Source organism: Mercenaria mercenaria, chromosome 12, assembly GCF_021730395.1.
Source record: "Mercenaria mercenaria strain notata chromosome 12, MADL_Memer_1, whole genome shotgun sequence".
Lineage (NCBI taxonomy): Eukaryota > Metazoa > Mollusca > Bivalvia > Venerida > Veneridae > Mercenaria > Mercenaria mercenaria.
In genome coordinates this window covers 19,274,551-19,300,929 of record NC_069372.1, presented here as the reverse complement: position 1 = coordinate 19,300,929, position 26,379 = coordinate 19,274,551, and the positions used below count along the sequence as shown (strand labels likewise).

The 26,379-nt window shown below is 35.3% G+C and overlaps 2 protein-coding genes across 2 annotated transcripts; both read right to left on the bottom strand.

Annotated features, from left to right (window-relative positions):
• Positions 1–4,211: 4,211 nt before the first annotated feature.
• LOC123533614 (uncharacterized) lies at positions 4,212–7,540 on the bottom strand. The gene is made up of 2 exons (XM_045315329.2): positions 7,138–7,540; positions 4,212–5,287 (listed from the first exon to the last, which is right to left on the bottom strand). The coding sequence occupies exons 1-2, from the start codon at positions 7,325–7,327 to the stop codon at positions 5,004–5,006; spliced, it is 474 nt and encodes a 157-aa protein (XP_045171264.2). The 5' UTR covers positions 7,328–7,540; the 3' UTR covers positions 4,212–5,003.
• A 6,381-nt stretch (positions 7,541–13,921) lies between these two features.
• On the bottom strand, positions 13,922–24,596 carry LOC123533159 (uncharacterized). The gene is made up of 5 exons (XM_053520464.1): positions 24,111–24,596; positions 22,472–22,711; positions 21,118–21,528; positions 16,145–16,588; positions 13,922–15,562 (listed from the first exon to the last, which is right to left on the bottom strand). The coding sequence occupies exons 1-5, from the start codon at positions 24,517–24,519 to the stop codon at positions 15,147–15,149; spliced, it is 1,920 nt and encodes a 639-aa protein (XP_053376439.1). The 5' UTR covers positions 24,520–24,596; the 3' UTR covers positions 13,922–15,146.
• Positions 24,597–26,379: the final 1,783 nt, after the last annotated feature.

The following is a 26,379-nucleotide window of genomic DNA, read 5'->3' as shown; positions in this document are numbered from 1 at the left end:
AATTTGAAAAGTAAATGATGTTTTCAATTGGCACGTGCACAATTGTAATCACGGATACTACAGATGGTTTCTGGAATTTTGGCATATGTATAATATATAACCTGGCAAGAAATTTCCTTTCTTTCTTCTTCGTAAATAACTCCGGATAATTCTTGGAAATTGAAAAAAATGAGAGTAAGAATAGGATCTGGCACATTCTCACATGTTTACTTTGTAAATTATTCAAAATGATTACACAATCGAACTTTTAAATTGTGAGTTACAAGTCTAGGTCTATAGTTTCTTTGTTGTATGCAAGAGACCGTTTGTACATCGTAGGTATGCATTCATCTGAATACCCGTTTAAAACTTTTAACCCTTATCTGCCTTTGCAACCTGTGCAGTCTGATCAAGATCTGCACTGTTCGCAATTCAGTCAGTATTTAGCGGAATAACGTGCTTTCTGTTGTTAATGGTGTTAGTCAACATGGCAAAAGAACGTGCTTTCATAAAGCAATTGTTGAAAAACATATATAGGCTTTTAATTATTTATAATTATGAATGTCAGATTTATCCATGTTGGACACAGAAACTTTATGAGATACACAATTCCAAGTAAAAAGAAGAGATAGATATAAAATAAATTTAAAGATAGAGTTATCGTTAGTGTACACTGCTGTACAAAAATGTGGATAACTCGAAACTTATTTAAGGAAAATTATTTCATTGCCATATAATTTTTTAATTAAATCAAACTATACATTACATTCTTCGAAGGATATAAAGTTATTGCCTAAGACGGGAAACCTGTCAAAAAAGAGAGGTAATTCTAAAATTACTTAGAGTTATGACTCTTGAGCACAATTCTTCCTCTTATTGCAATGTATTATTGTGCAATTCAATATTTGAGCCGCGCCACGAGAAAACAAACATTTTGGCTTTGCGGCCAGCATGGATCCAGACCAGCCTGCGCATTCGCCAGTCTGGTCAGGATCCATGCTGCTCACTAACGGTTTCTCTAATTGCAATAGGATTTGAAAGCGAACAGCATGGATCCTGACCAGACTGCACTGATGCGCCGGCTGGTCTGGATCCATGCTGGTCGCAAAGCCACTATGTTGGTTTTCTCATGGCGCGGCTCATTTCATTCCTTACAATAAAGCCATCATAACTTGTTTTGTGGGGTATAAATTGCTTGTAAATACAGCCCGTAGGAAAAGTATACGTGCGAGGTTTTAGAAAGCCTGTTATATTTGTTCTCCGTAAGAGTACAACGGCGAGGATGTCGAACAATTATTATATTAGGCGTTGCCGTTAAATAAAGACAGAAATGAACTAGAGAACGAAGCTGGTGCCAACATGTTCCTACTGGGACTAGTTTCATATTCTAAGCAGAAAGGTATGACGGGTACTAGCAGGATTTTAGGCTAAATATGAAATTAACCAGCAGGATTTAAATATGAAATTAGAGGTAATTTATATGTACGGACCTAGGAACATTCTGAACACCACACTGGTTCCAATTGAAAGGATTATAGAGATCACTTCAAAGAAGTAGAAAAAGCTGAAGAAGAAGAAGTAGAAAAGGAGAAAAAAAAGAAGATTTTATTTCAGATTCATCCGGCTAAAGAATACATAAACAATATGCAAAGAAACAACTATGGTAGCCGAAGTAAGACAGAAACTCATAAATTACAATGCGCCTCTAGTATACAAAGGAGCTTAGATGTATTTTATACATTTTATCAAACACCTAAAATAAAGATTAAACAGTTTCACCACAATAACGAAGCTCTTGAAACGTTGCTCAACGTTTGAATGTGTTTCGGAGCATACCCTTTAGTGCTTTTTGACCATTAGCAGAAAATGACATTTTTAGACTTGTATGTGATATTTGGTATAGTTATTTTCATTATTGCCATTATCCTCAATTCTCTATCATTGTTTCATTAGAAGAGCTGAAAACTATCATAAAAACGGTTCCATAAAAAACTTCATCGTTTCCGATGATGACTTCCCGTGTAAAAAGAAATTTTGAGTGTCAGGCCGGTGCTCGATGTCTCAGTTATTTGTTTTTATTTTCTTTTTTTAAAGTCTTGTCTTGATCACAGCCAGTCTACTATCACAAAGATTATTTGATCTAAAACAAGTTATTTTAATGTTCGTTTGTCGACCACATTTGTCAGGTGCTTTTTAGGAAGAGATATCGCGGATGCTGAAAAATATGTCCCTTATACAAATACTGTTGTTCGCCGCCACCCTACGAGTTTCAAAGCAAACCATCTACACAAATTCCAAAAATACTTTAACCTCTCTTTTGCACGTTTGATAATATTTTGTAGTAGCCAATGCTGGGAATGGATTGAAGCTTCTCTACAATTATGCTATACAATGCACAGGTTTGTTGTTTCACAAAGCAATGCACCTATCAATTTATCATTTTCGTGGCTTTTTTGTATGTCCGCATCTTACTGGTCCACGTGATGATCTGACATGTCATGAAAGGTTTTATAACTGTGATATTATTTTTTGACTTAACAAATTTTGGTTAAGTTTTTATATGTATGCAGGTATCTTAAATACCGAAATTGACTTGAAAAAGAGATTCCTGCAGCATTGTTTACCTCCAAAATCTATCATGTAATCCGTGAACACAAATAAGTGTAAAATGATCAGTTGTTAAAGTTTCGGACAAATCCATTAAGCTGACCAAAATCCGATTGAATACCTTGTAGTCGAAATACATTGATTTCACTAACAAGAAAAACAAAACTTTTGAAACATCTGTTACGAAATTGAACACTGAATACCTATTTATCGTAAATACCATTCAGATCACCGTGCCATTTCAGGGATTATATCTTTGGAAATTACCAGAGTTACTGACCAGAATTGGATACCAACTCTGTAGTACAAAGATGTAGTACAATGTTAACCTCTTCAAGAACTCAGATGATGATCAACTTTCTTATTTTTTTTCTGCTTGTTTGTGTGTTTGTTTTAAGAGGCTATATAGTATTTACACAATCGACACGAAGAGGAGTTTTTAACAATTTAAAATTAAATGTCTCATAATCTACTCATATGTAATACATGTTAAGAAGTGCTATCACTTTCGACTAGACAACCATTCCTTGTATCAAACATAAATGTCCGCACTCTGGTATATATTTAATTCACATTACTTGAATAGAAATAAATAAAAGGTAAATACATCGGCGCCAGAGTGCGCGTTTCAGTTACTCGGATTATTGCGCGTGAGGCACACTGCGCCATTATAGATCCGTCAACAGCGGTCGTAAAAGCCGTTTGTTACTATTCATATAAAAGGTAAATACATCGACGCCAGAGTGCGCGTTTCAGTTACTCGGATTATTGCGCATGAGGCACACTGCGCCATTATAGATCCGTCAACAGCGGTCGTAAAAGCCGTTTGTTACTATTTATAATAAAAGGTAAATACATCGACGCCAGAGTGCGCGTTTCAGTTACCCGGATTATTGCGCGCGAAGCACCTTGCGCCATTATAGATCCGTCAACAGCGATCGTAAAGGCCGTTTGTTACTATTCATAATAAAAGGTAAATACATCGACGCCAGAGTGCGCGTTTCAGTTACTCGGATTATTGCGCGTGAGGCACACTGCGCCATTATAGATCCGTCAACAGCGGTCGTAAAAGCCGTTTGTTACTATTCATAATAAAAGGTAAATACATCGACGCCAGAGTGCGCGTTTCAGTTACTCGGATTATTGCGCGTGAGGCACACTGCGCCATTATAGATCCGTCAACAGCGGTCGTAAAAGCCGTTTGTTACTATTCATAATAAAAGGTAAATACATCGACGCCAGAGTGCGCGTTTCAGTTACTCGGATTATTGCGCATGAGGCACACTGCGCCATTATAGATCCGTCAACAGCGGTCGTTAAAGCCGTTTGTTACTATTTATAATAAAAGGTAAATACATCGACGCCAGAGTGCGCGTTTCAGTTACCCGGATTATTGTGCGCGAAGCACCTTGCGCCATTATAGATCCGTCAACAACGATCGTAAAGGCCGTTTGTTACTATTTATAATAAAAGGTAAATACATCGACGCCAGCGTGCGCGTTTCAGTTACCCGGATTATTGCGCATGAGGCACACTGCGCAATTATAGATCCGTCAACAGCGATCGTAAAGGCCGTTTGTTACTATTTAAAAATATAATAAAAGGTAAATACATCGACGCCAGAGTGCGCGTTTCAGTTACCAGGATTATTGCGCGCGAGACACCCTGCGCCATTATAGATCCGCCAACAGCGATCGTAAAGGCCGTTTGTTACTATTTATAATAAGATATATACATTGTAATAATTAGAAGTTAATATTTTGAAGCTGTCCGACATGAGGCAATGATCAACTCTACGTGTTTTCAGTGAACACCCAAAACTGTTGGTTCTTTTTTTTTTTTTTTTTTTTTTGCTACACGTAAAGAACACATGCGCATTAAAACCAAAATATCCGATAAAACATATTGGCAACCAACAGCGTTGTAAATCCGTCTATAACGTGTGTTTGATATCTTCCACTGTACCATCAAAACCAGAAGACACGTTATAACTGTTTGCTGCTATTGGATACAACTTAGATCAACATTTAAATAATTTGGATTTGTATACCTTTGTCAGGCGTACAGCTGTAATATGAGGAATAAATTCATTATGTATCCATATACTAAACCTTACATAAAATATTCACCTAACATCGTCAATTATAAACCTATACCTTTGATATCATTGCTTAATACACGTCTGTATGGCAGGCTTAATCACTGTCTTTATATATCACCAAAAGTCTACAACTTTCAAACTCTGTAAAAGCTTACTTTTTCCTCTACATTGCGTCCTTTTACATACTCGGTCTGACTAAATGTCCACTAAATGATGACCAAGACTTCAGATTTGATCCTTTATTACAGTCTGCCACGGTAACAACGTCACCTTTTGCAAGTTTCAGATATACTGCGTTAGACACACCATAGATTATTTACTTCCAAAGTTCCCCACTTCCTGGCGTTTCTGAATAAACGCGTACTTTATTCAACCCATTTTTTGTTATATAACATCCCATTTGCCTAAGGTTATGACTAAGGTTATTTGTAGTTTCAGCCACGGGATGCAGGCTGAAGTAATACATTCCGCTGAAAGGGCTAATGAATTTCCCTGTAGTTGAGTCGAAAGCCTTGTCTTCGTTCGTAACTACTTTAGCGAATGTTAGAGAACCCGAAGTAGGGACATTAGCAGGATCAGTAACTGTGAATGCGACAGTCCCTAAAAATAAAAATTACACTCATTCATTTCAAGGGGTTATGGTTTCTATGTAGCGTAAAACGTTGTAAAATTCCACAAGTAATATATATGTTGTGTTTCAATGTATTTATATTGCAAAGTTCAATATTTGTTATTCTGTAATATCATGTTTTTTCCACTGTTTGTGATACGTAGTGGTTATTAGATCTGTATCGAGAAATATGCACAGGTTCTTCAGCGGAAATAATGCGCGACTTTAGCAGCGCAATATTCTTCCGCGAAAGAACGAGTGCACATTTCTCGATGCAAATCTAATAATCTTTTTATTACATACACATACTACCCGCATAATTATCATATTGATTTCTAACTGATATTATTTTGTTTTTTAACTTGATAAATTTGAAAGTATCATCAAGAACTTTCAAACGCGACGTCACAGATGACGTCACGCACCTGATATGAAATTTGAACGTCAATATTTATAGGTTATTAGATTTTTAACGAGAAATATGCATGAGTTCTGCAGCGAAAATATTGCGCGACTTTTGTAGCGCAATATTATTCCGCGAAAGAACGAGTGCATATTTCTTGATGCAAATAATCTTTTGTTGCATACGCATCTTCACGTAAAATTATTATATAAATGATTCAAATTTATTATTAAGCCTGTATAAAATTGAAAATATCGTCGTTTAAGAACTTTTCAACGCGAAAGCATACATGAAACTGACGTCACAAATGACGTCACACACCCGGTCGAAATTTGAACGTTGATCAATATGGAAAAATATTGATCTTTCAGGTTCTTTGAAGGTTCCCCTGAAACTTAACGGAGTTTTTAAATGAGTATGTAATAAGTGGTAATATTTAATTATCATCTTGTAAAATATAAATTGTATCTTTTAAAAGAAATAGATCTGGTGAATGTTTATTCGACAATTTCAATGATATTCTAGGTTCTTTAATGTTCTACATGTCCTGCAAATAATTATGTAGTATAATGAAATATTCTTGTGATATATCGTATTATAAAAATTTAATCATATTATCACTCAACGATTTCACGTATTTCTCGTGCAGTTCATGATATCATAATTCACCATTTCAGACTCCACAATATTTGTTTTTCTAAAATTGTTATGTTGTGAAGTTTGCATTCGTGAAGCTCGTGATTTCGTACTTCACAACTTCACGTTTTAAGTTGTGAAGTGTGAAATCACTATTCAATATTGCACGATTAAACATTTCATTCTATAATGTTATATACCTTTCTAAAAATAACATTCATACTTTCAGAGAGTTCATGTTTTATAAAGTTTTAGAAATCATAAAGTCATTTAGTGTAATCGTGAAGTTCATGATTTGATGCCATAGTGTGAAAGCGTGTTCTTCATGACTTCCTACTTTACAACTTCAAACTTTACGAGTTCACATTATTAGTGATTTTTTTTGTTTTTTTTTAATCTCGAAATGTGAAACGTTAAGAGCATGATTTCATAATTTTCGCTTTTACTTTTTCTGAAGTTTTTAAAAATTGCGAAGTATTAACTTCATGATTTCACGATGCGAAATCTTTAAGACACCATTGGTCTTTCATATACTGAGTATGTGTACAACATATGTTACTTCATGAAGCGGATTTACACAACATTGGCTTCTAGGGGTCATAGTAATAGTTTAGACGTATACAAGTATTTCGAAGTAAAGAGTCATTAAAGTGTCATTTATTTTTCAGATTTCATTTTACTGACTCCAAGTTATATCTTAACTAGTTGTAAAACCATACTTCAAATGGGATTATGAAGAATACTAGTAATTCTACTGAGATGCAATGCATAAATTTTGTGTAATAAAGTTAGGTTACATACCATCAAGTGCATTTTCAAAATTTATCCGCTTTTTGATAAGCTTTTCCTTCTTCTTTATTTTGTCTTCAAGTTTCACTAATTTAGTAAGCATTTTTTCGTCGTAATCAAACCTTGAATAACACGTTTGTCCCTCATTATCCCCAAATACAATATAAACATAGCACAAGATTGCCAAACCTTTCATCAGCATTTTTACACTTTTATCTGTAAACAGCTGAATCCGACATTCCTCTCTCTTCTGACAGTTTATATTTTCCAAAGGTCTCGACAGTTTTTCGCTTTTTTATCTTTGAATATTTTTAGTTTAACTAGTCTAAACATCCAATCAGCAACCAGGGATTTTCAAAATTTTGACTCACTTATTCCGACCCGCCTCGACGGGTCGACTTTTGTTTAGAAACAACGAAAAAGACCGAAGTCATCGAATCCCATTGAGAAGTTTTTACCTTGTTTTCTGTGCGAGCAATTGCAATGGCATTTGCAAGCTGAAAACCAGTGTGGTTGAGCTGCCTGAAAGAATATCATCTTTGCTACTTTTGAATCCTCCGTCTTTGACTTGTTCATAATTATGTTTTACAGTCTTTTGACTCGACTCTTTATCTTTTGAAGAAGACATCATGAATTTTGTGAAAACAAATAGCAATAAAAAGAAATTTTAGAGTAATTCAAACCTTCACTATGTTTCCAAAAATCCTCTCCAATTTCTACATAATTTCAGTGAACATGAATACAGAATGTGATTTGAACAAAAACAATTATGTATTTAGAAGATATATTTTTGGTGTGATCTGACCAATGAAAAATGCAGGATGAACAAATCTGACTATCTTACTGAAGTTGGCGGACTAGCTGCCTGAAGTTAGTAGCCTGGCGGCCCTGCAGACACGTATATTTATTGTAAAATAATGATTTAAATTAGAATATACGCTAAATATAAGATTCATTTAGAATATAGGATAAATGTAAAGAAAACTGTGGATACAAAAGTTAAAACTCAGTAAAGTACAAAAACCACCTCTTTCAAGTGAACGAAATCTTGTTTCGATATTTCAAAGCATTAGTTCCATTTATAATAATAATAAGAAGAAGACGAAGAAGAGTAATGGTTATATTAATTTGATTATAGCAGGAAGAACTTATCTTACTGTAAAATGGTTGTATACTGCATATTTTATGTCTGCAGAAAATAATTTGTAAAGAAAAAAAATCTTATTTTATTATCCAATTTATCATGCCAATAGAATGAAACATATTTAGTTCAAAATGAGTGAGTAATTGGTGATTTCTTGATAATATAATTTTGTTTGCTTAAACAGCGCTTTCATTTAGATTCCACCAAACCCGGATAACCTTCTACCAAAAAAACTGTTTCAGAGGAGTAGTCACGTAGTCGGAACAATAAATACTTGTTCTAGATTAATCCAACACAGCCTAACGTACTGAAAGATTTGATAGTCAATTTTCACTTGGGAAATATTTGCGAAGTCAATTTCTATGTTATGAAGATAAAGCAGGAAAATGAGTATGTTTATTTTAAGTGAGGAGTTTTCAAATTTCAGTACAACATAGATAGTGATCAAGTTTACTTTAGCAATAAATATTTCATCCTGCTAATACAGCTGCTATCTTTCTCCAGACTTTCATATTTTCACTACATCATTGCATTCATATTTTTATACTAAATGTTTAGCTTATTCGCTAAAGCCGAAGTGTAGATAACTTTTTTGACATTACCAGAGTAACAACGTGTGTTTATGAAATCTGAAAAGACAGGAAATCTTCAAAACTGCATCTGATATTCTTCTGTTTGTTGCGTGGGGGCGGTGATGTTAAAGGAATTAACCCGCACATTATAGGCGAAAAATAATTTCTCTCAAACATCTATAAAAAGTGAGTACTTTGAAATTGACTAGTGGTAATAACTTATTGACATAAGATTTTTGCAAGATATTCTAATAAATAACCAAAAATTTTGTGCAGAAGGTAGTAAACCGTTGCAACGCTTTTGAAATAATGCAGAAAATTTTCATTCTTCTTGCGTTTTTACCAATATCTAACTTTTATTTTCACCCACTTTTTCATTTTTCAGTGTCATATACAACTACATTACAATTAAAATTATGCTTAAAAGAAAATCATCCATTTTATTTCATTTTATTCTTTCAGTTGAATGATGCGGTATGCAAGAAAAATATTACTAGTACACGCGTCGCTATGAGGTCAACGTTTCTGTTTAATTCAGGGATGTGGATAACTGTGTCTGCGGTAACTCGGCAGATTCTCGTTTCCGCCTAAAGCCGTATAATTATCAACCTCTTATTAATCACTGGAAAACTGTTTTCATTTTTTTCTAAAACCTGCTTACGGTTTATTAGAAACTATCCACAATAAAGCATCACTTCCATAGGGTTGAGTTCTTATTTGCAGTATTATCAATATTTCTTCATAATGCTAACAAATTTCCACACACAAGTCTGCTATATATTTACATTTGAAAAAGTAAAGTCTATGTCTAAATTTTCGAAATAGGTATTTTTTCAGCTGCAGTCTTCTTCGGTCTATCGCTAAGTATTTACATTCAGAATATATTTGGCCAATAAAATGGGAAAATAAACAGACCATTCATCTAAATCGCATTGTCATTCAAAGAAAATCTCAGACAGGCCCGGTCTACCCAGAAAAGAAGTACATACACGAATCCTGATCAGTAGAATTTACATCGATGGGAGGTCGTTAGATATTACACTGGAAACCTGTAAACTAGTAAACTTAATTTATTGTTTTAAAATAAAAAATATTTCAAATAACCCTATGTAATAATTATAATATTTTACAAATATTTGTTCTAAAAATTAACGTATGCCAGCATCGGTAACTGCATAACTTATACTGATATAATTATGGTGATAAAAATGTTTCAGGCATCAAAATGTATTGAGATATTGTCTTATTAACAATACATTTATATAGAATTATATATTTGATTAAAAATAATTGTCAGTCTTTGATAATGTTCAAAATTCTTCATCTTTTGTCATGAATTTCGTCACTTCCTCCGATTCCGTTTCATCCTTATCGTCGAAATCAGTTGAAGACTTTTGTTCACATATTTCCTCCAGAATGTGTTTTCTAAATGAAAACAAACATCGCTGATCAATCTGCTTGGGCGGAGTTGTACACAAACTTACTAATAGTCCTATTATGAGGGAGGTCAACATGCCTACAAGGGAGAAAACTTGGTACGAAATGCTGTAGATATTCTCTAGTGCGGAGAGTGCGGAGAGGTTGCTAACATCTTGATCTGACGAATGTGCTGCTGCTGATGTTGTTGTTGTTGTAAATGTCAGGAAATGTTGTGTTAAGGAAGACAGTGTTATGTTATTAGTAGCAAGATGAACGGAGGAAGTTGAACCATTTCGAATGCGGGTTCTAGGTATGAGCTACACTAGTCAGTTGGACCTGGGGGTAGGTATGGATAGGGCGGCATGCCTGAAAAGTGGCTCCCAAAGTTCATCCAAAATGCGACCACAGACCTACATATTGTTCCGGTTATAACGCCGTTGGTAGTTGCTTTACGATACATCATGGACAATGGACAACGTTGCCACTAATGGCCCATCAAAGCATCCCATGAAACTTAAAAATATAGCAACAACGGATCCTGGAATAAATGAAACGGCAAATGCAAGTCCTAAGGCAATTAGTCCATACACTAACACAATTATATTGGAAAGTTTTGTGGCTTTATATGCCTGTATATCTGGAAATTTGACTTTTATAACGTTTTCATGTTACTGCAGACAGGCTGCTGAGGCAAGAAGACATTGTACTGAGAGAAGCGCTTGATAGTGAAGCTGTGAACAATCCCGCTAATCCGGGTAAATTTTGAACTTTATCCAGAACAGCAAAAGGTAATATTGCATTGATGTTATCAACAATGCCCGCATCAAATATGTCACATCGCTTCGAGGCAAATATAGTCACACCTTCAAATGCTGCCATCAACTGACAGGCACAATAAAATGGTGTTGATATAAAATACAGATTACGAGCGCTTGTTACAGTTGGTGTCGAGTAAACGAGCAAATCTGGTATCGTGTTGTTGGATCAAATCTAAAGCTTGTTGAACCCAGACTGGCTTTTGCATGTATATATGTGTAAAGATAACTAAACAAGAATAGTTTAATTACGCGATCTCTTCTCTGGGCCATTTAATTACTGATTTTGATCAGTGTATTAACCGTAAACTTAGCTCCTAGTCGTTATCTTACTCATCAAATCATATACCGTATAATTTTTTACAAAGCATATGAGACTTTATAGACATCCAGTCATCAATCAGACAGTTTCATATATTGCTAGTTCATTTAAATCAGTTACTACATATACAAGTCAGTAATTTCGCTTCGCTGCATTTCGTTACTGCGAAATTTAATTTCAATAAAAGGTCAATAAATGATGTATAATCTATACGTATGACAAAGGACAAGGTTCACTTAAGCCTTTTATGGCCTATACAATTCAGAGAAATTTCAAATTAATAGTCCTGTTTAGCTCATGTGACATTAATATAGCGCGTCGTGCCGCCCGTCATATGTAAATGAACATTGGTTCTGAACAAAAACGAAACCCTTTTTATAAGTTGAAAAATGCATTATATGTCTTTTTATATGGTGGTATGTTTTAGAGACACATGTTTTAAGATATAATGTGTCGTGTGCATGAGATAAGATATCGGGCGCTTGAGATAAGATGTCGTGCTGCGCTCGAGATAAGTTGTCGTGCGTCCGAAATAATTTGTCGAGCGCACGAGATATTTTTTTCTGAAATAGCATATGAAACATTGCATATATGTTTGATTTCTAACTTTTGTCTTACAGCGAGGCAGCAGACGAACCGTTCTATATACTGTATGTGCAGGTATTTGTCTAGAGTTCGATAGCTGTATCAATTTTGAAAACTGTTTTTTTTTTTAGCTCACTTAATCATATCCGAAGAGAAAAGTATCTTACCTTTTTATACTAGATAATTCTAAAATCTAAATTATATGCAGTACATGAAGAATATCAGTAATATCAATATTACATGTATCGAAAACATGTGTAGACACAATAATTTGACTCGTGAGATCCGATCTAGCAAAAATCCACTCGAGCCGAATACAGCATCCCAGATCGAGCTACTGTTTTAATAACCATTCAATAATGGCTATTTTTGCTAAATGGCTGGTCGTTTTTATCATCTGGAGGAACAGTTTTATGTTGAGAGTATATGAAGGGAAACAACTCGCAGATATCATTGATCATTTGCGTTGACAGATTTACCTACCTGGCACTTGGTATATGCAATTCTGGGCACATGTAGGCTCAACATTTTTCTGTCTTTGAATGTTCCCCTTCGTCATGAAAGTACATGATTGGTCTGCAACACCAAATTTTTCATACTGGTATCTGGACTAAATCACTTAACACATACATTCTATTTTTAACATCCAAATTTACAGATGTTAAGCATTTTTAATCAATATTGTTAACTCAGATTTGATTTGAAGAGTCACATCCATATTTATTCTGAAGAAAGGATTTGATTTATGGGAGTTAAACATACTAGTTCATCAATACTCTTTCAGATTATGTTTAGAGATAATTCAATGAGATCTAGTAACCAACACTTGCGTTCCTCCGCATAGGCATTGTAGACCAGGATCAGCAAATAATAGTTTCCGTTGGAGCATCCACCGCCCCTTGACCTTCCTAGCAAGTCAGCCATGCAAATATATTCTGGATTAGCTACGCCCCTGGGCCCTGGGCAGTCTGTCCATTTAGGAGTACGTATATCTTCCCTTAATACTGCAAATTAGTGCGTAAATTGCCATATATTATATTGAACAAGCCCTTAACCCCCTCCTCCTACCACCAACCCCCCCCCCCCCCCCCCCACACACACACCAACGCACACACGCACACACACAAACAAACACACGCAGACATCTTCCCCACACTTTGATTGCGATAAACCAGCAATGCAGTATGTTCTTTTTGCCCAGTTTTCCTAGTAGAAACTACTAGGGCCCCTGCTTACTTGTGAACCAATAAATCTTATCACCATAGCAGTAAAATTCCTGTCCGCTGTAGGGTTATGGGACCACAGGTCATCACAATAGTGATTTATTGTGGTGTATTTGTATCTGGATCATTTTGATCTGTACATGTATTGTTACAGCTTGAATCTATTACAAAAAGAAGTCTGTGTTATTTATAATTCAATAATGTGCAAATTTATTTCAAAAGGATGTGGTTGTTTATAGTTCAAAATTGTGGCAAATGAAAACTTCAAGTAAAATTGCAGGTTCGTATTGATTGAGCCTGTTCAGTGACAGCATTGGAAATATATGTTTCCACCCACATCCACTAGCCCTGTGCAGAAATCAGCATTTGAACATGTCACACTAATAAAATGCAATTAAGAGACATCCGCAGATGTGTTCATTCGGTGATGTACATGAAACCTTCAACGATACGCTGCAGTCCAATTTCATAAAAGGCGGCGTATGGTCCCCTGGTCATTTAGAGAGGGGATCCAATTACAATTTGCCCGCACTGGTGCTGTCAGAATATAATTTCACACACTAGTATTACCAGTATGTGAAACTTGTAAAATTCAGTACAAGCAGACATTTCCTTGGTTTAACAGTAACATGGAAAACCTTGCCTGCCTACATATCTTATATCTTTGGCAAAGAGACCAGAGATACACGTATGTTTCGACCTTATTTGGGTATTGATATAGTTACATATGACTTTTATTTGCAAACGATTTCGCTTTAACAAAGAACTAAAAGCAGATTTTTTGTATGGGTCAAATTTTAAAAAGCCATATTTCACATATGGGAGAATTGTATAGATATGAATATCGCTCACTAATAGGATCTGCAACTGAAAATCGATATCTCTGTGCAATCCCACAATTCCAAATTTGTCAGCACGTACATATTTTTTCTTCTTAACTAAAAGTAAAATTACAGAACAAAACACTGCACAGAAACGTTACATAAATGATAACTACGACAAAATAGGAAGAAAAAAAACATTCAACTCATTTGATAGCAGTTTAACCACTTGTCTGGAATTTGCCATCAGGGAGGATCAATGTTATAGAATATATTAATTTGTGAACTTCATGCATGTCGATGTATTTCCATTTGCGTCTGTGTCATTCTGAAGATATAACAAACAGTATGGTGATTCAATGATATTACGGATACGTAATGACAATCGGCAATTTCTGTGCGATTACGTATTGACAATCGGCAATTTCTGTGCGTTTACGAAATGACAATAGGCAATTTCTGTGCGATTACGTATTGACAATAGACAATTTCCGTGCGATTACGTAATGACACTAGGCAATTTCCGTGTCGTTACATAATGACAATCGACCATTTCCGTGCGATTATGTTATGACAATCGGCAATATCCGTGCGGTTACGTGTCCTCATTAGGCGATTTCAGCATCCTTCGGCCAAACTAGAAAAACGTTGCATTATTACCAGAGAATGCCAAAATCGCAACAGGAGAATACGTAAACGAACGGAAATTGCCGATTGCCATGACGGATCCACAACCTTGAATCTACCTTCATGTCAGACTCATTTGCATGAAAGATGAATCCAGTCGCTTCAAAACAACATGATCAAATATATTATATCCAAGGACTAGAAAGGTTAATGTAAGATACAGTGCTAGACTTTCGCAAAAAGCTTAGAACTTCCTATTCAACTCTCCACGTTTATATTTGTATTTTTGTAACAGACGCAAACATGTCAATAAATAATTATTTAAAGCAACGTGAGATACACAAGATGTAGCCAATATTTAGCCTGTTGTAACATTAATCGTGTTTTCATATATTTTACAAGCAACGTTTATAACGTTTATATGGCTGTAACATAGGGGTATGGTTTAAATGGAAGACCTTGGCATTGGAAGCATCTTCGGCAATTGGCAAAGTTAAATTTCTGGTCTTTCTAAATAGCCACTGAAAGATGACCATGGTTCCAAAGCTGCTGCGCCTCCATTGCAATTTTCTACCGTTATGACATCTCCAACTTTCAGTTTGAGATACACTGAGTTGGAAACCCCGTAACTGCCAGCGTCCGCCCCACTCGACCCATCCTGGGGATCAATAAATGCTCTCACTTTACCAAATCCGTTCAGATAAATAAAACATCCAGACGAGTCAACGCTGGAGGACCTCTTTTTGATGAGGTGTAAACTAAAATAGTAAAGTCCGTTGATTGAACACGTGAACCTGCCTGTTGATGTATCATACGAGTTCCCTTCGTTAGTTACAACAGTAGTGAAAGCCAGGGAGTTGGAAGCAGCACCGTTCGAAGGGGTCGTCACCGTAAATGCTACGATGTCACCTGAAACACATAAGAACATTATTGGATATATTAGATACAGAATAATACTTAGTTTTACATGAACAGACACAGAATAAATTGATCTTAATTGAAATTTCACCTTAAAAAATATTTTTTCTCAGAACGAAAGGTTGTGCCACTTAACTGAACTTCGCTCAGTTACGCATGTTCACAAAAACATCATTGATCAATTCAAACAATCCTGTACCATAAACATACTGAAATTCATTATAATGAAGGGGAAAAAAGACTCATATTGAGCTAACATCGACACTGGCACCATACCAGCAAAATTGCCAATGTACATGTTATACCCTACATCTAAGTATGCTATAAGAACCATGGTCATGAACGGGAAAATATATTAACCCATTTCAATCGCAAATTTCTCACCTAAAACGCACATTTCGGTAAATGGGTACTACGCATATCGAACATGTATTAATTTATCTACCATTTCACGTGCAAAATTTTAATGGCTATTAGATTCTTGTTTAAAATGATTAATTATATGAAACGCAGTCGAATGGTTACGTTTCAGGGACGTTTTAACAGTCGAATATACCCGTACAAAGATTTTACCTTTCTGTGCTGATTTCTTTTCTTCAAGAGCTTCCTCCAGTTTAGTCTTTGCATCGTCCAGAATTCCAAGAACTTCTGCAGTAAAGTTTTGTTGTTTCTTCACTTCTTCAGCGTTTCTCTCTCTGAATGCCTCAATTTCAGAATCAAATAACTTTTCCCGTTCGACTTTTTCCTTTTCGTGGTTTGACTTCAACTCATTAATAAATTCTTCGAATTTCTGAACTTTATCTTCAATTTTCAATAATTTCAGCAACATTTTTTCGTCATAATCAAACTTAGAGTAGCACTTGGGCTCTCCAATATCCCCATTGGCGATACGAACGTAACACAATATCACAACGATACAAATATTCGCCAACATCTGTTTCTGCTGTTCTGCATTCAATGAATGGCTGGCGGTAATGTAACGTTTATCATTCAGATGAATAGGAAATTGTTGGGGTGTTCAAAATGTTTCTTGATTCATATGTCTCAACAGGTATTAGATTGATAGAGGCACTTTGTCTTGATTGAGCAACTAGGATAGTGAAATCAAATTTTAAGAATGCCTCCAAGAATTTTACTCCCATCAAGCGGTTTGAGTGAGTGCACACGTAAGTGTAAATGACCGGAAGTGGCAATTCTTAAGCAAATCTATCCATCAACCCTATACAGGGACGTAGATACTTATCCGTTACTCGACCAAAATCTGATCAACTACTTTAACTTTATTTTTTTCTAATAAATAACACAGAGACTTAATAAAGAATCTTTTGTTTTATTTAGCTATTTGGAAATATCCGGAAAAAATGTATCCTGTTTTGCCTAGTCCAGTTTTGTTTTATCTGTTATGTGATATAAACTGTACAGGTTTATCTAATTTATTTATGAGAAAAGAACCTGTTATTTAAAAAAAAAATCTTGTAAAAGCTAAACATCGAGTTAAACGGATGTTAAACAGACAATGTAAGAAATATTGACATTACCAAGTTCTTGTTGATCTTATTTTTTAACTTCAGTCAACAAATTATTTTTCCACTTTAGAAAAATCAAAAACAATAGAAAATCACGCATAAGATACTTTTCTTTAAAAAATGAAACAACTACAAATATCTCGGTTAATCGTGAAAATGTTTATGGTAAATGTAAATGGTCACCAGCTGAGCTTTAAACTTAAGATAATACATTTTTAACATCCCTTTGAGTGTTTTTAAATTAGAGTTTTTCAGTTGGCACGCGCACAATTTTCATCCCGGATACTGCAGATAGTTAATAGAACTTGGCATGCGTATAACTAAAACCAGGCAAGAGATTCTTTACTTTTCTTCGTTAATAAAACCGGATAATTCTTGGAAAGTAAAAAAATGAAAGTAAAAATAGGATCTGGCACACTCTTACATGTTTACTGCGTAAATGATTCAAAATGATTACACAATGTTAGTGTTACAAGTTTCTATGGGGTATATGGGGTATACGAGAGACCGTTTGTACAGCGTAGATAGGCATTCATCTGAATACCCCTTTAAAAATGTTAACCCTTATCATGCTGGACACATAACACTTAATGGTAAATAAAATCTGAAAAGTAGATCCCTCGGAAGCATCGAGAACAAGGCGAACAGTGAAAATTGCAGACTCGGTTTGATTGAGTCTGTTCATGAGCAGTAATGGAAAATGCAACACTGCCCACGCCCCCTAGCACCGGCTTAAGCAGTATTCAATCTTCAAATCTAAATGAGTTGAAATCAATGATCCCGAAAGTCCAAGTTGAAAGATGGACAAGTTCATTATTGAAATTTAGCGGGGTAAGGATTAAATGTAAATCTTTTTATCCCTTGACCATTGTATGGGGTTAGGTTCGGTTAAATTATGAATTAAACTTTATTTTCGAAAGAAAAAAATGCAAAGTGTTTCATTTGAGTGCTTGTCTCACTAATGACGATTTTTAAGAACAAGATCATACCACGAATAATGTCTGATAAAGTTAATCAAAGACAATGACAATGCCCTCCAATCTCAGTCCTCGGTCAGGACAATCCATATAACTCAGATATAGTACAGAGTCCATGATCGTCTTCGCATCCGCGGCAAATTGAGACAGAGTGTAATCAATCCTTTATTAGATCAAATATTTTAACATAAATCTACATCAAAATTTGTAATTAAGTTTAAAACTGTTAGGATTTTTTGTGAGGGCTTATAAAAGCGAGACCTGGCTCTTCGAAATCCACCCCAGAAAGAACGACACCGCGAGGTTATTTTGTTGACGTCTGCTATATGACGTCTCCCATCTATTTAAAGTCTCCCGATAAAATCTTTAAACAACTGGGCTTATCTAGAATTTAGCACTAACCGTATACAATTTAATAACCTGGTCGTCTTTTAAATCTGTGATAGGTTTACTTTCTCAACGTAATTTCGTGCTTTCTGTTGAACATTAACGTTGTTTTCATCATGGCAAAAAACACATTCAACATGGTAAAAACCACAGGAGCACGAGGTCGGGAACGTTAATGCAGATTATCCGGCCTTTTTGTATTGACGGAGCTTACGGCATTTACGAATATGATCCAAAGTTTTCATAATCTCAACTTTTAAAAAATTACACACAAACTCGAGTATACTAAAAATCTAAGGAGTGACATCCACCATTCGTTCGGTTACATTGGCGTCTCTGCGGCGTGGTTTAATTTTTATTATATTATGGTTGATGATTTTATCGCCGGGTGCATTTATAAACCGGAAACAAGATTATTACCTGGTTCAGTGCCAAATTCAAAGTAATTGTAAAACGAACCTCGATTTTTTTAAACACCATGGACACAAAAGTAGATTTAGCCAAATGGTAAGAAAAATTAATGCTTACAATCTTTTACCATTTCCGACAATGATATACTGCACTGCCGTCTACAGATTTACCAGCTTCATAAAGGATCTATCATTAGCTGCATTGCACGAGTATGTTCATCTTGACTATCACAGTATTCCTTTAAAGGTAAAGTGTGTGCCAATAACGGGTTGAAATTCAAGGACTATTTAGAGCAAATTAGGCAAAAACACGCCGTGTGCCTAAGAGTTTTAAGTTGTTACAAGTTTCCAACATTCTACAATAATTATCAAAGGTTCAGAAAGTAATTTGTATTCAGTTCGAAAGCGACATTTACTGAAACTTTAGATAGGTCTTGCTTTCTCTATTTTAAATCGGCGTATAAGGCCGTATCACATGACTGCCGTAAACTGGTGATGCAATGAAGTCTACCATGTATGATGTTTAATTTTTGTCTATTCAAGAACAAAGAGAGAAAGAAACTGAATTCATATCTTCTTTGGAATGCTGTTTATTTACATGGTAAGACTTAGTGTCCATTGACAACAGTAAGCATACATATTTTAGATATAGATCAAGTATTTCAGACACGTGCATGAATCAAAGAAAAATTCCCGACAGAAATAGCTATGTTCCAGTACCACAGCATTTATAAAACGAAACCTTAAAGTATGCATGGATGTGGTCATATTACAGCTGAAACTTGGTTATTAGATATCTCAAACTCGCTTATATCAGATTTCCGGCTACCTCAAAATCATTTACAAGTCCCGTCCCGAAAACACTACAAAAATATAATTTCATGTCGAATTTCGGTTATATCGAAGTAAACGACTGATCCCGTGGAATTTGAGATACCGAGTTTTAACTGTTATAGGCTGTACAGTATTAAATGTTCTATATAAAGAGAGCCGTAACACATAGCCAGGCCTATTTAAAAAAGAATTACTAGCCTTATGTTTTAAATGACCTATAAACCATAAAAACATCAAGAACAGTAGGGATCATGAATCTTCTAAGAGAGATTTCTTGTCTGACAGGTCAACATAATGGAATACATTTGTATGTTCCAAACTGACAGCTAAAGTGTGGGTACGAGCACACGCGTAATAAGGCTTGTTTACATTTATATAAATGCAAAACACTCCTTGCAAAAGCTACCACAATGTCCAGTATAAGTCCACAATGAAATAAAAACAGGAACTGGCTTTATATGAAACATGAAAATGCCACTTTAACTGGGAAAAATTCAGGATTTTTTCTTTCCGCCATTATCCGACAATCCGGAAGTGCTGTTTGATTACCTATTTAGTTTTATTGTTCATATAAGCGCTTTGTCCAACGAAATACTTTTCTACTGCTTTCTCGTGATCACTGTCTGCATAACTGATAGCGGGGGTGAAATTTCTTTATTTTCTGCTTTAATAAAAAGAACCAATGTCAGTAAAATAACTATGTTTTGAAGAATCCCTTAATAAAGGGTGGGCCGGTGGTCCAGTGGTAACACGCTTGACTGTCAATCCAGAGGTCCGGGGTTCGAATCCCGGTCCAGGCACTTGAAATGTCTGAGATGTTCTTGAGTGTCTTCAACTAACTTAGAGGTCTGTACTGGTTCTTCACAGGAAAGACGACTTCGCGTGTATCTGTGCTATACACCGGGCACGTTAAAGAACCAGACTGCATATATTCGCAAAGGGCTAGGCCAAGTTAGCCGGACATGTCTGTTTCTCTCTATCAGTTCCGGGGGCTTTATCTCACTCTGTCCCTCTGGTCTGTTACGCATAATTACTGTGCAAGTCATTGCAATATAGACCAGACTGTCTATATTCGCAAAGGGCTAGGCCAGGTTAGCCGGACATGTCTGTTTCTCTCTATCAGTTCCGGGGCCTTTATCTCACTCTGTCCCTCTGGTCAGTTACGCATAATTACTGTGCAAGTCATTGCAATACTGCTTTGACTCTAAACGTCTTCGAGTGCTGAAGGTCGTGGGTTCGATCCCTGGCCGTGTCATACCAAAGACGTGTGAAATAGTCTCTACACGGATGTGCAAGCTGATCATGATCTACACTGGTCGCATCCTTATGATTACTATCTTTCTTTTTTAAATTATTTATATTTAGTTATAATTTTGCATCATCATTAATCCACCTTGTTTTGCTTTAAAAATATGGCCTGATCAAATGTCCACTAAACGACGACCACGATTCCATGGCGATAGGTAGCCATCGATTCTTTGTGTAGCAACCTGCCACCGTGACTAGGCTACCCACTTCAAGCCTTACATAGACAGAGGTAGACACGCCAAAGCTTCCGTATTCATCTGTACTGTCATCAACCTCTGGGTTGATATGTGCCCTCGCGGTTTCTGTTCCATTAACTTTTATGTAACATCCTACTTGGTCTGGATAACCACTGGAACGCTGCACAAGATGCAGACTAAAGTAGTAGAGTCCTCGGATAGGACACGTGAAGATTCCCGTAGATATGTCGTAGCCGTCTCCTTCATTCGTAATAACATTCTTGAATATTAGTGAATAAGAAGAATGTCCATCAGGGCCGGTAACTGTGAAGACAACATCTAAAACAAAATAAATCATAGACCTGTGAGCCTTTACCATAAGCTAAGCAATGCATTGTCCGCTTATCGCTCACTTACCTTAGAATATATACTTATAGACATTCTAACATAATCTGAGGTTATTGTAGTTTTCAGTGGGTATTTCAACAAGAGAGTAATGCATTGTATGCATGTCCATTCATTATTCACACACGTAAAGACATTTAACATAAAACTGGAATTATTGTAGTTTTCAAGGGTGTTTTAACAAATGTGTGTTAACAAGGAGAGCGCGTATGCTGTTATGACACTTTTTATATGTGCGCGTTCCACGGCGAACCGTAAACATATTACGGCCCTATAACTCATAATAAAAACGAGTTTGGACTTATGGACATAATGTTCATTTAATTTGGCTATTCTACACGTTTCATGCCAGAATAGCGTTGCGGGGCCCTGACACCAACCAGTCTCTTGGGATTCTGCAGATGTTATATAAGGAAGAAACATTCATTTTCCCTACGATCAACAATCAAATTTCCTTCAGTTTTTATCTAATATGTTAAACCGGCATAATAAGTTGGATACAAATACAATTCAGTAACTATAGGCATGTATTTTAAAAATTGAAAATCTATATCATTTATGGTTAGTTTACATTCGTTTCAGAGACACCGAGGTGTGTGACGTCATTTGTGGCATCATTTAGATATGTATGTATCATCAGGCTTAAAAGAGGTCATTAACGTTGAACTTTCAATATTGCAGTCGCCAAATTTCTCCGCTGCAGAACTTGTACATATTTTTCGATACAAATATAATCTTTCTAATAACCTATATTTTTGTAAAGAAACTTGAGTCCGGTACATGAGAATAATGTTCATACACAAAATTTCTAACATATAATTTTTTCGGTTATTTTTCATTTAGATAGCATGAAAGTATTTTATTATTATGGGCAAACCTTTTGTAAATTTCTTGTAAGTATCCATTCTTTCGTTGACTTTGTCTATAACTTCTTTGACCAGATTTTGTTGATGTTTGATGGACTCGCTCATTGTCGTGTTGACCCTTTTTTGTGATGCACGGATCCTTTTAGTCAAGTTCCGTTGCCGCTGGATTTCTTCTAGATTTCTCTCCCTGAATTCGTCCATCTCAGTTGCAAATGTTTCCGTGCGCTTAGTTTTCTCTGTGTTCAGCATTTCTTCCAAAAAAGAGAAGAAATTGATATATAAGTGTTTTTTTATAAAGCAGACAGCATTACAACCACAAGTTATTAAATGGAATTTATACCTCTCTTCAACTTACTCTACTCTAGCTATGGATAACGCCTTTCTTTTTTCTTTCTTTTTTTCGTGTTATAACATGTGTCCGAGCCCGGTAGGGCGAGAGTACCAACGATTCCCAAGGGGTTCTGATGTTATAACACAAAATGAGCATGCGTTAACACTATTTTAGTACAAAACGCACAAAGATAATAAAATATGGTTATTGTAAGAGTAGCTCGATCTGGGATGTTGTATTCGGCTCAAGTGGATTTTTGCCAGAACGGATCTCATGAGGGCACATATACAAAAGTGTTTTAATAGCACGTGAGCGCGAGAATCTCCCTGTAAATACACGTTTTCTCTCTGTTAAAATATCCCCGAAAAGGGACAAGAACAACTGTTTTATGCTAGAATGACTGATTTATATGGAACGACAGGCTTGTTGCATTCCATAATCCAGTAAAAATAAAAGAGTCAATATTTAATACAATGTAAGTTTAACTTATTGTTTCGAGTTTTTATATTATACGTTTAATTTATTGTTTTAAGTTTTAAGTCACGCATATAATGCTGGGCATTGAAATGATTCAGTTGCAGCCGCAGCTTTAATAAAAATTATTACAAAGCAAATGCGTCATTCATTAGCGGAGGAATATTGCCGTTCTTAAAGGCACTGAACTCCAGATTTGGATAAAAATAATCTTTCTTTCAAATTAAAGTTTCGTCATATTATGAACACTAGAATACGAATTTCAGTTTCTAAAATATTTTAAAAATTCCAAATCAAGAAAAAAATAAGATGACCGCGTCGGGAATCGAACCCCGGACAACCGCGACAATAAAAACATTTTTCTGTCGTCGTAACCAGTAGCGCTATTATAGCGGAATTAATGAATTATGACTTCAAAATATAGATATTTATAATCGAGACAGTTTACCTGGAGTAAAGCGTTACAAACGCTTTTCGATTTAGTAAAAACAGCAAATTCTCATGTGTTTCCGTAATATTTAGTTTGTCAGTAATTCAGTTTTAAAGCCTTCTTAAGAAATATAGCATTTACTTCCAGATATTTAAACAAAAATATTTTTTGTTGTCGAACGATCTGGAGGCCAGTCCCTTTAAGTCGCAAAATTTCTCCTCTGTAGAGCTTACACATATTTCTTAATACAAAATTTAAATAAATATTAATAAATATAACAAACTATAGATCAAAAGTTAGGAGTTTGATACGTAAGGATAGTCAAATATAGAAGAGTATTGTTGCAGGCATTTTCACGTGTTTGTATCTCGCATATGTTTTACTGCTACATGTATATGATAAAAAAAATATATACCTTTTACAAGTTTCTCGTATGTTTCCATTGTTTTATTGACATTGTCTATAACCACTTTGATCAGGCTTTCTTGGTGTTGTAAGGACTCGTTCAGTGTCGTCTCTGTCCTGTTTAGTGATTCATTAAACTTTTTAGTCAGGTTCTGTTGCCTTTGGACTTCTTCTAGATTTCTCTCTCTGAATTCGCCCATCTCATTTGCGAATGATTCCATGCGGTTAGATTTCTCTGTGTTCAGTGTTTCTTTCATTTCTTTTAAATGATCCTCAAACTTTTTTATTTGATCTTCAATTTTCAGTAGTTTCAGGAGCATTTTTTCGTCATAATCAAATCTTGAGTAACATTTGGGCTCCATATCACTTCCATAAGTATTGATAATTAAGTAAAAAAGTGCACAAAATCTTTTAAACATTTTTACACTGTATGTTTAACAAATAATGTTATTTAAGCTAGTACTAATATTATAAACCTACAAGTGATATATCTTTTTGCACAAACAATGTGCTCTAAAATGTGCAAAACTGTGGGATGTTTCAAATGTTCCGGTTCTTCTTTAGCCTATATTAAAGGCCCTGACCTCCAGACTTTGGCTAACAATGATCTTTCTTTCAAAATGAAGTTTGGTCATATTATGAATATGAGATTTTGTTTTTAAACTATTTTTAAAATGCCAAAGAAAGAAATAATATGACCGCGTTGGGAATCGAACCCGGACCGCCGCGGCCAATAGCGCTACGTCGGATTTAGTGTTTAACGCGCGTTAATTATAGATATTTATTTTATGCTAACTGATGAAATACTGAGTTTTATCAGTGAGATAGATATAATCCATACCACTCACTGTATATCACTCACTATAGATATAGCTTTGCCGATCTAGATTTCTACTTGTAGATCTACATTGAGTATGAATTTTAAATTATTTCCATAAATAAGGATCAAAATTGTAGTAGCACTTTGTTTTTGATAGTAGATCTATATTTCTCGATTCAAATTATGTTACTTAATGTGAATTTCATAACGTTATGCAGCAAGAAGTAATATAAAATGGAACTTTATGTCGTGCGCGTCTAAATAACGTCACAACACATCTGACGTCATGTTCGTTTACGCGCGTCTGTTTCCCGCGCGCTAAGATTAAAATTTGTTGCAAATGCGTATCTCAACACAATTAAGCATAAAATAAATAGAAAAGTTGTCTGTGTTCGTGAATATGGAATATATCTCACCTCAAAGTGAGAAAATGTTCATATATTCACTCGCGCTACACGCTCGTGAAAATATTTGAAATTTTCTCACATCTCAGTGAGATATATTCCATAGGCCCTATTCACTCAAAACAAACAAATATCCTCTATTTATAATCGAGACAGTTTACCTCAAGTAAAGCGTTACAAACGCTTTTCGTTTATCATCATAAAAAAGTAGTAAAAACAATTAATTCTCATGTGTTTCCGTAGCAGCATACATATAGTCTTTCAGTAATTAAGTTTCAAAGAAATAAAGCACTACTTAACGCTTAGCCTTACGTTTTGAGAAAAAAATCAAACAACATCAAATCATATAAAGAAAGAGTTGTTTCACATGAAAGTTGAACAGCGTGTAAAACATGTATATTACTCTACGAAACAAGTGTCAGTATACTGATATAAACATTGAATTCCGGAAAGGGACTACCTAAAGGGGCCCCGCTTCCGGACAGTTAAACGCTTTTAAAAACTCACCATTTTCAAGGAACTGTTACATATGTTCGTTTTGATGCATTTGCAATAGCATACTAGTGTTGAAATTTCACATAACTAGGTGGAACACAGTTTTCAGCAATTGTTATTTTTATTTCTTTACAAATGGCATTTATTTTTTAAGGGAGACAACGTTTTCAGAATACTTTAAGTATCCGTCGTACTGGACAGTACGGCAGAACATGTATTGGTCTGGTAAAATATTGGTAAAGATGTTGTTTATCAAATATTTCTCTGTTTTGATGATATAATCCTAAACCTTAATTTCCAGATATTTTCTGCCTTTAACTTACTGCAACTTAGTATCTATAACGTATAATAAATGATATGTTCGGTTCAACAGACATTACGTCAACATGTGACAAAAACGACTTTTCGTCGTCGTAGCAAAATGAAAATACAACTAAATTAGAACTATATACTAAAATGAATCACGTTCTGCATGTAACTGAGAGTAAAACGCGTTTTCTCATTTATTTCGGACATTACGGAGCACTAGATTTTGTGGAATTGGAGCATCCTCTGTATAT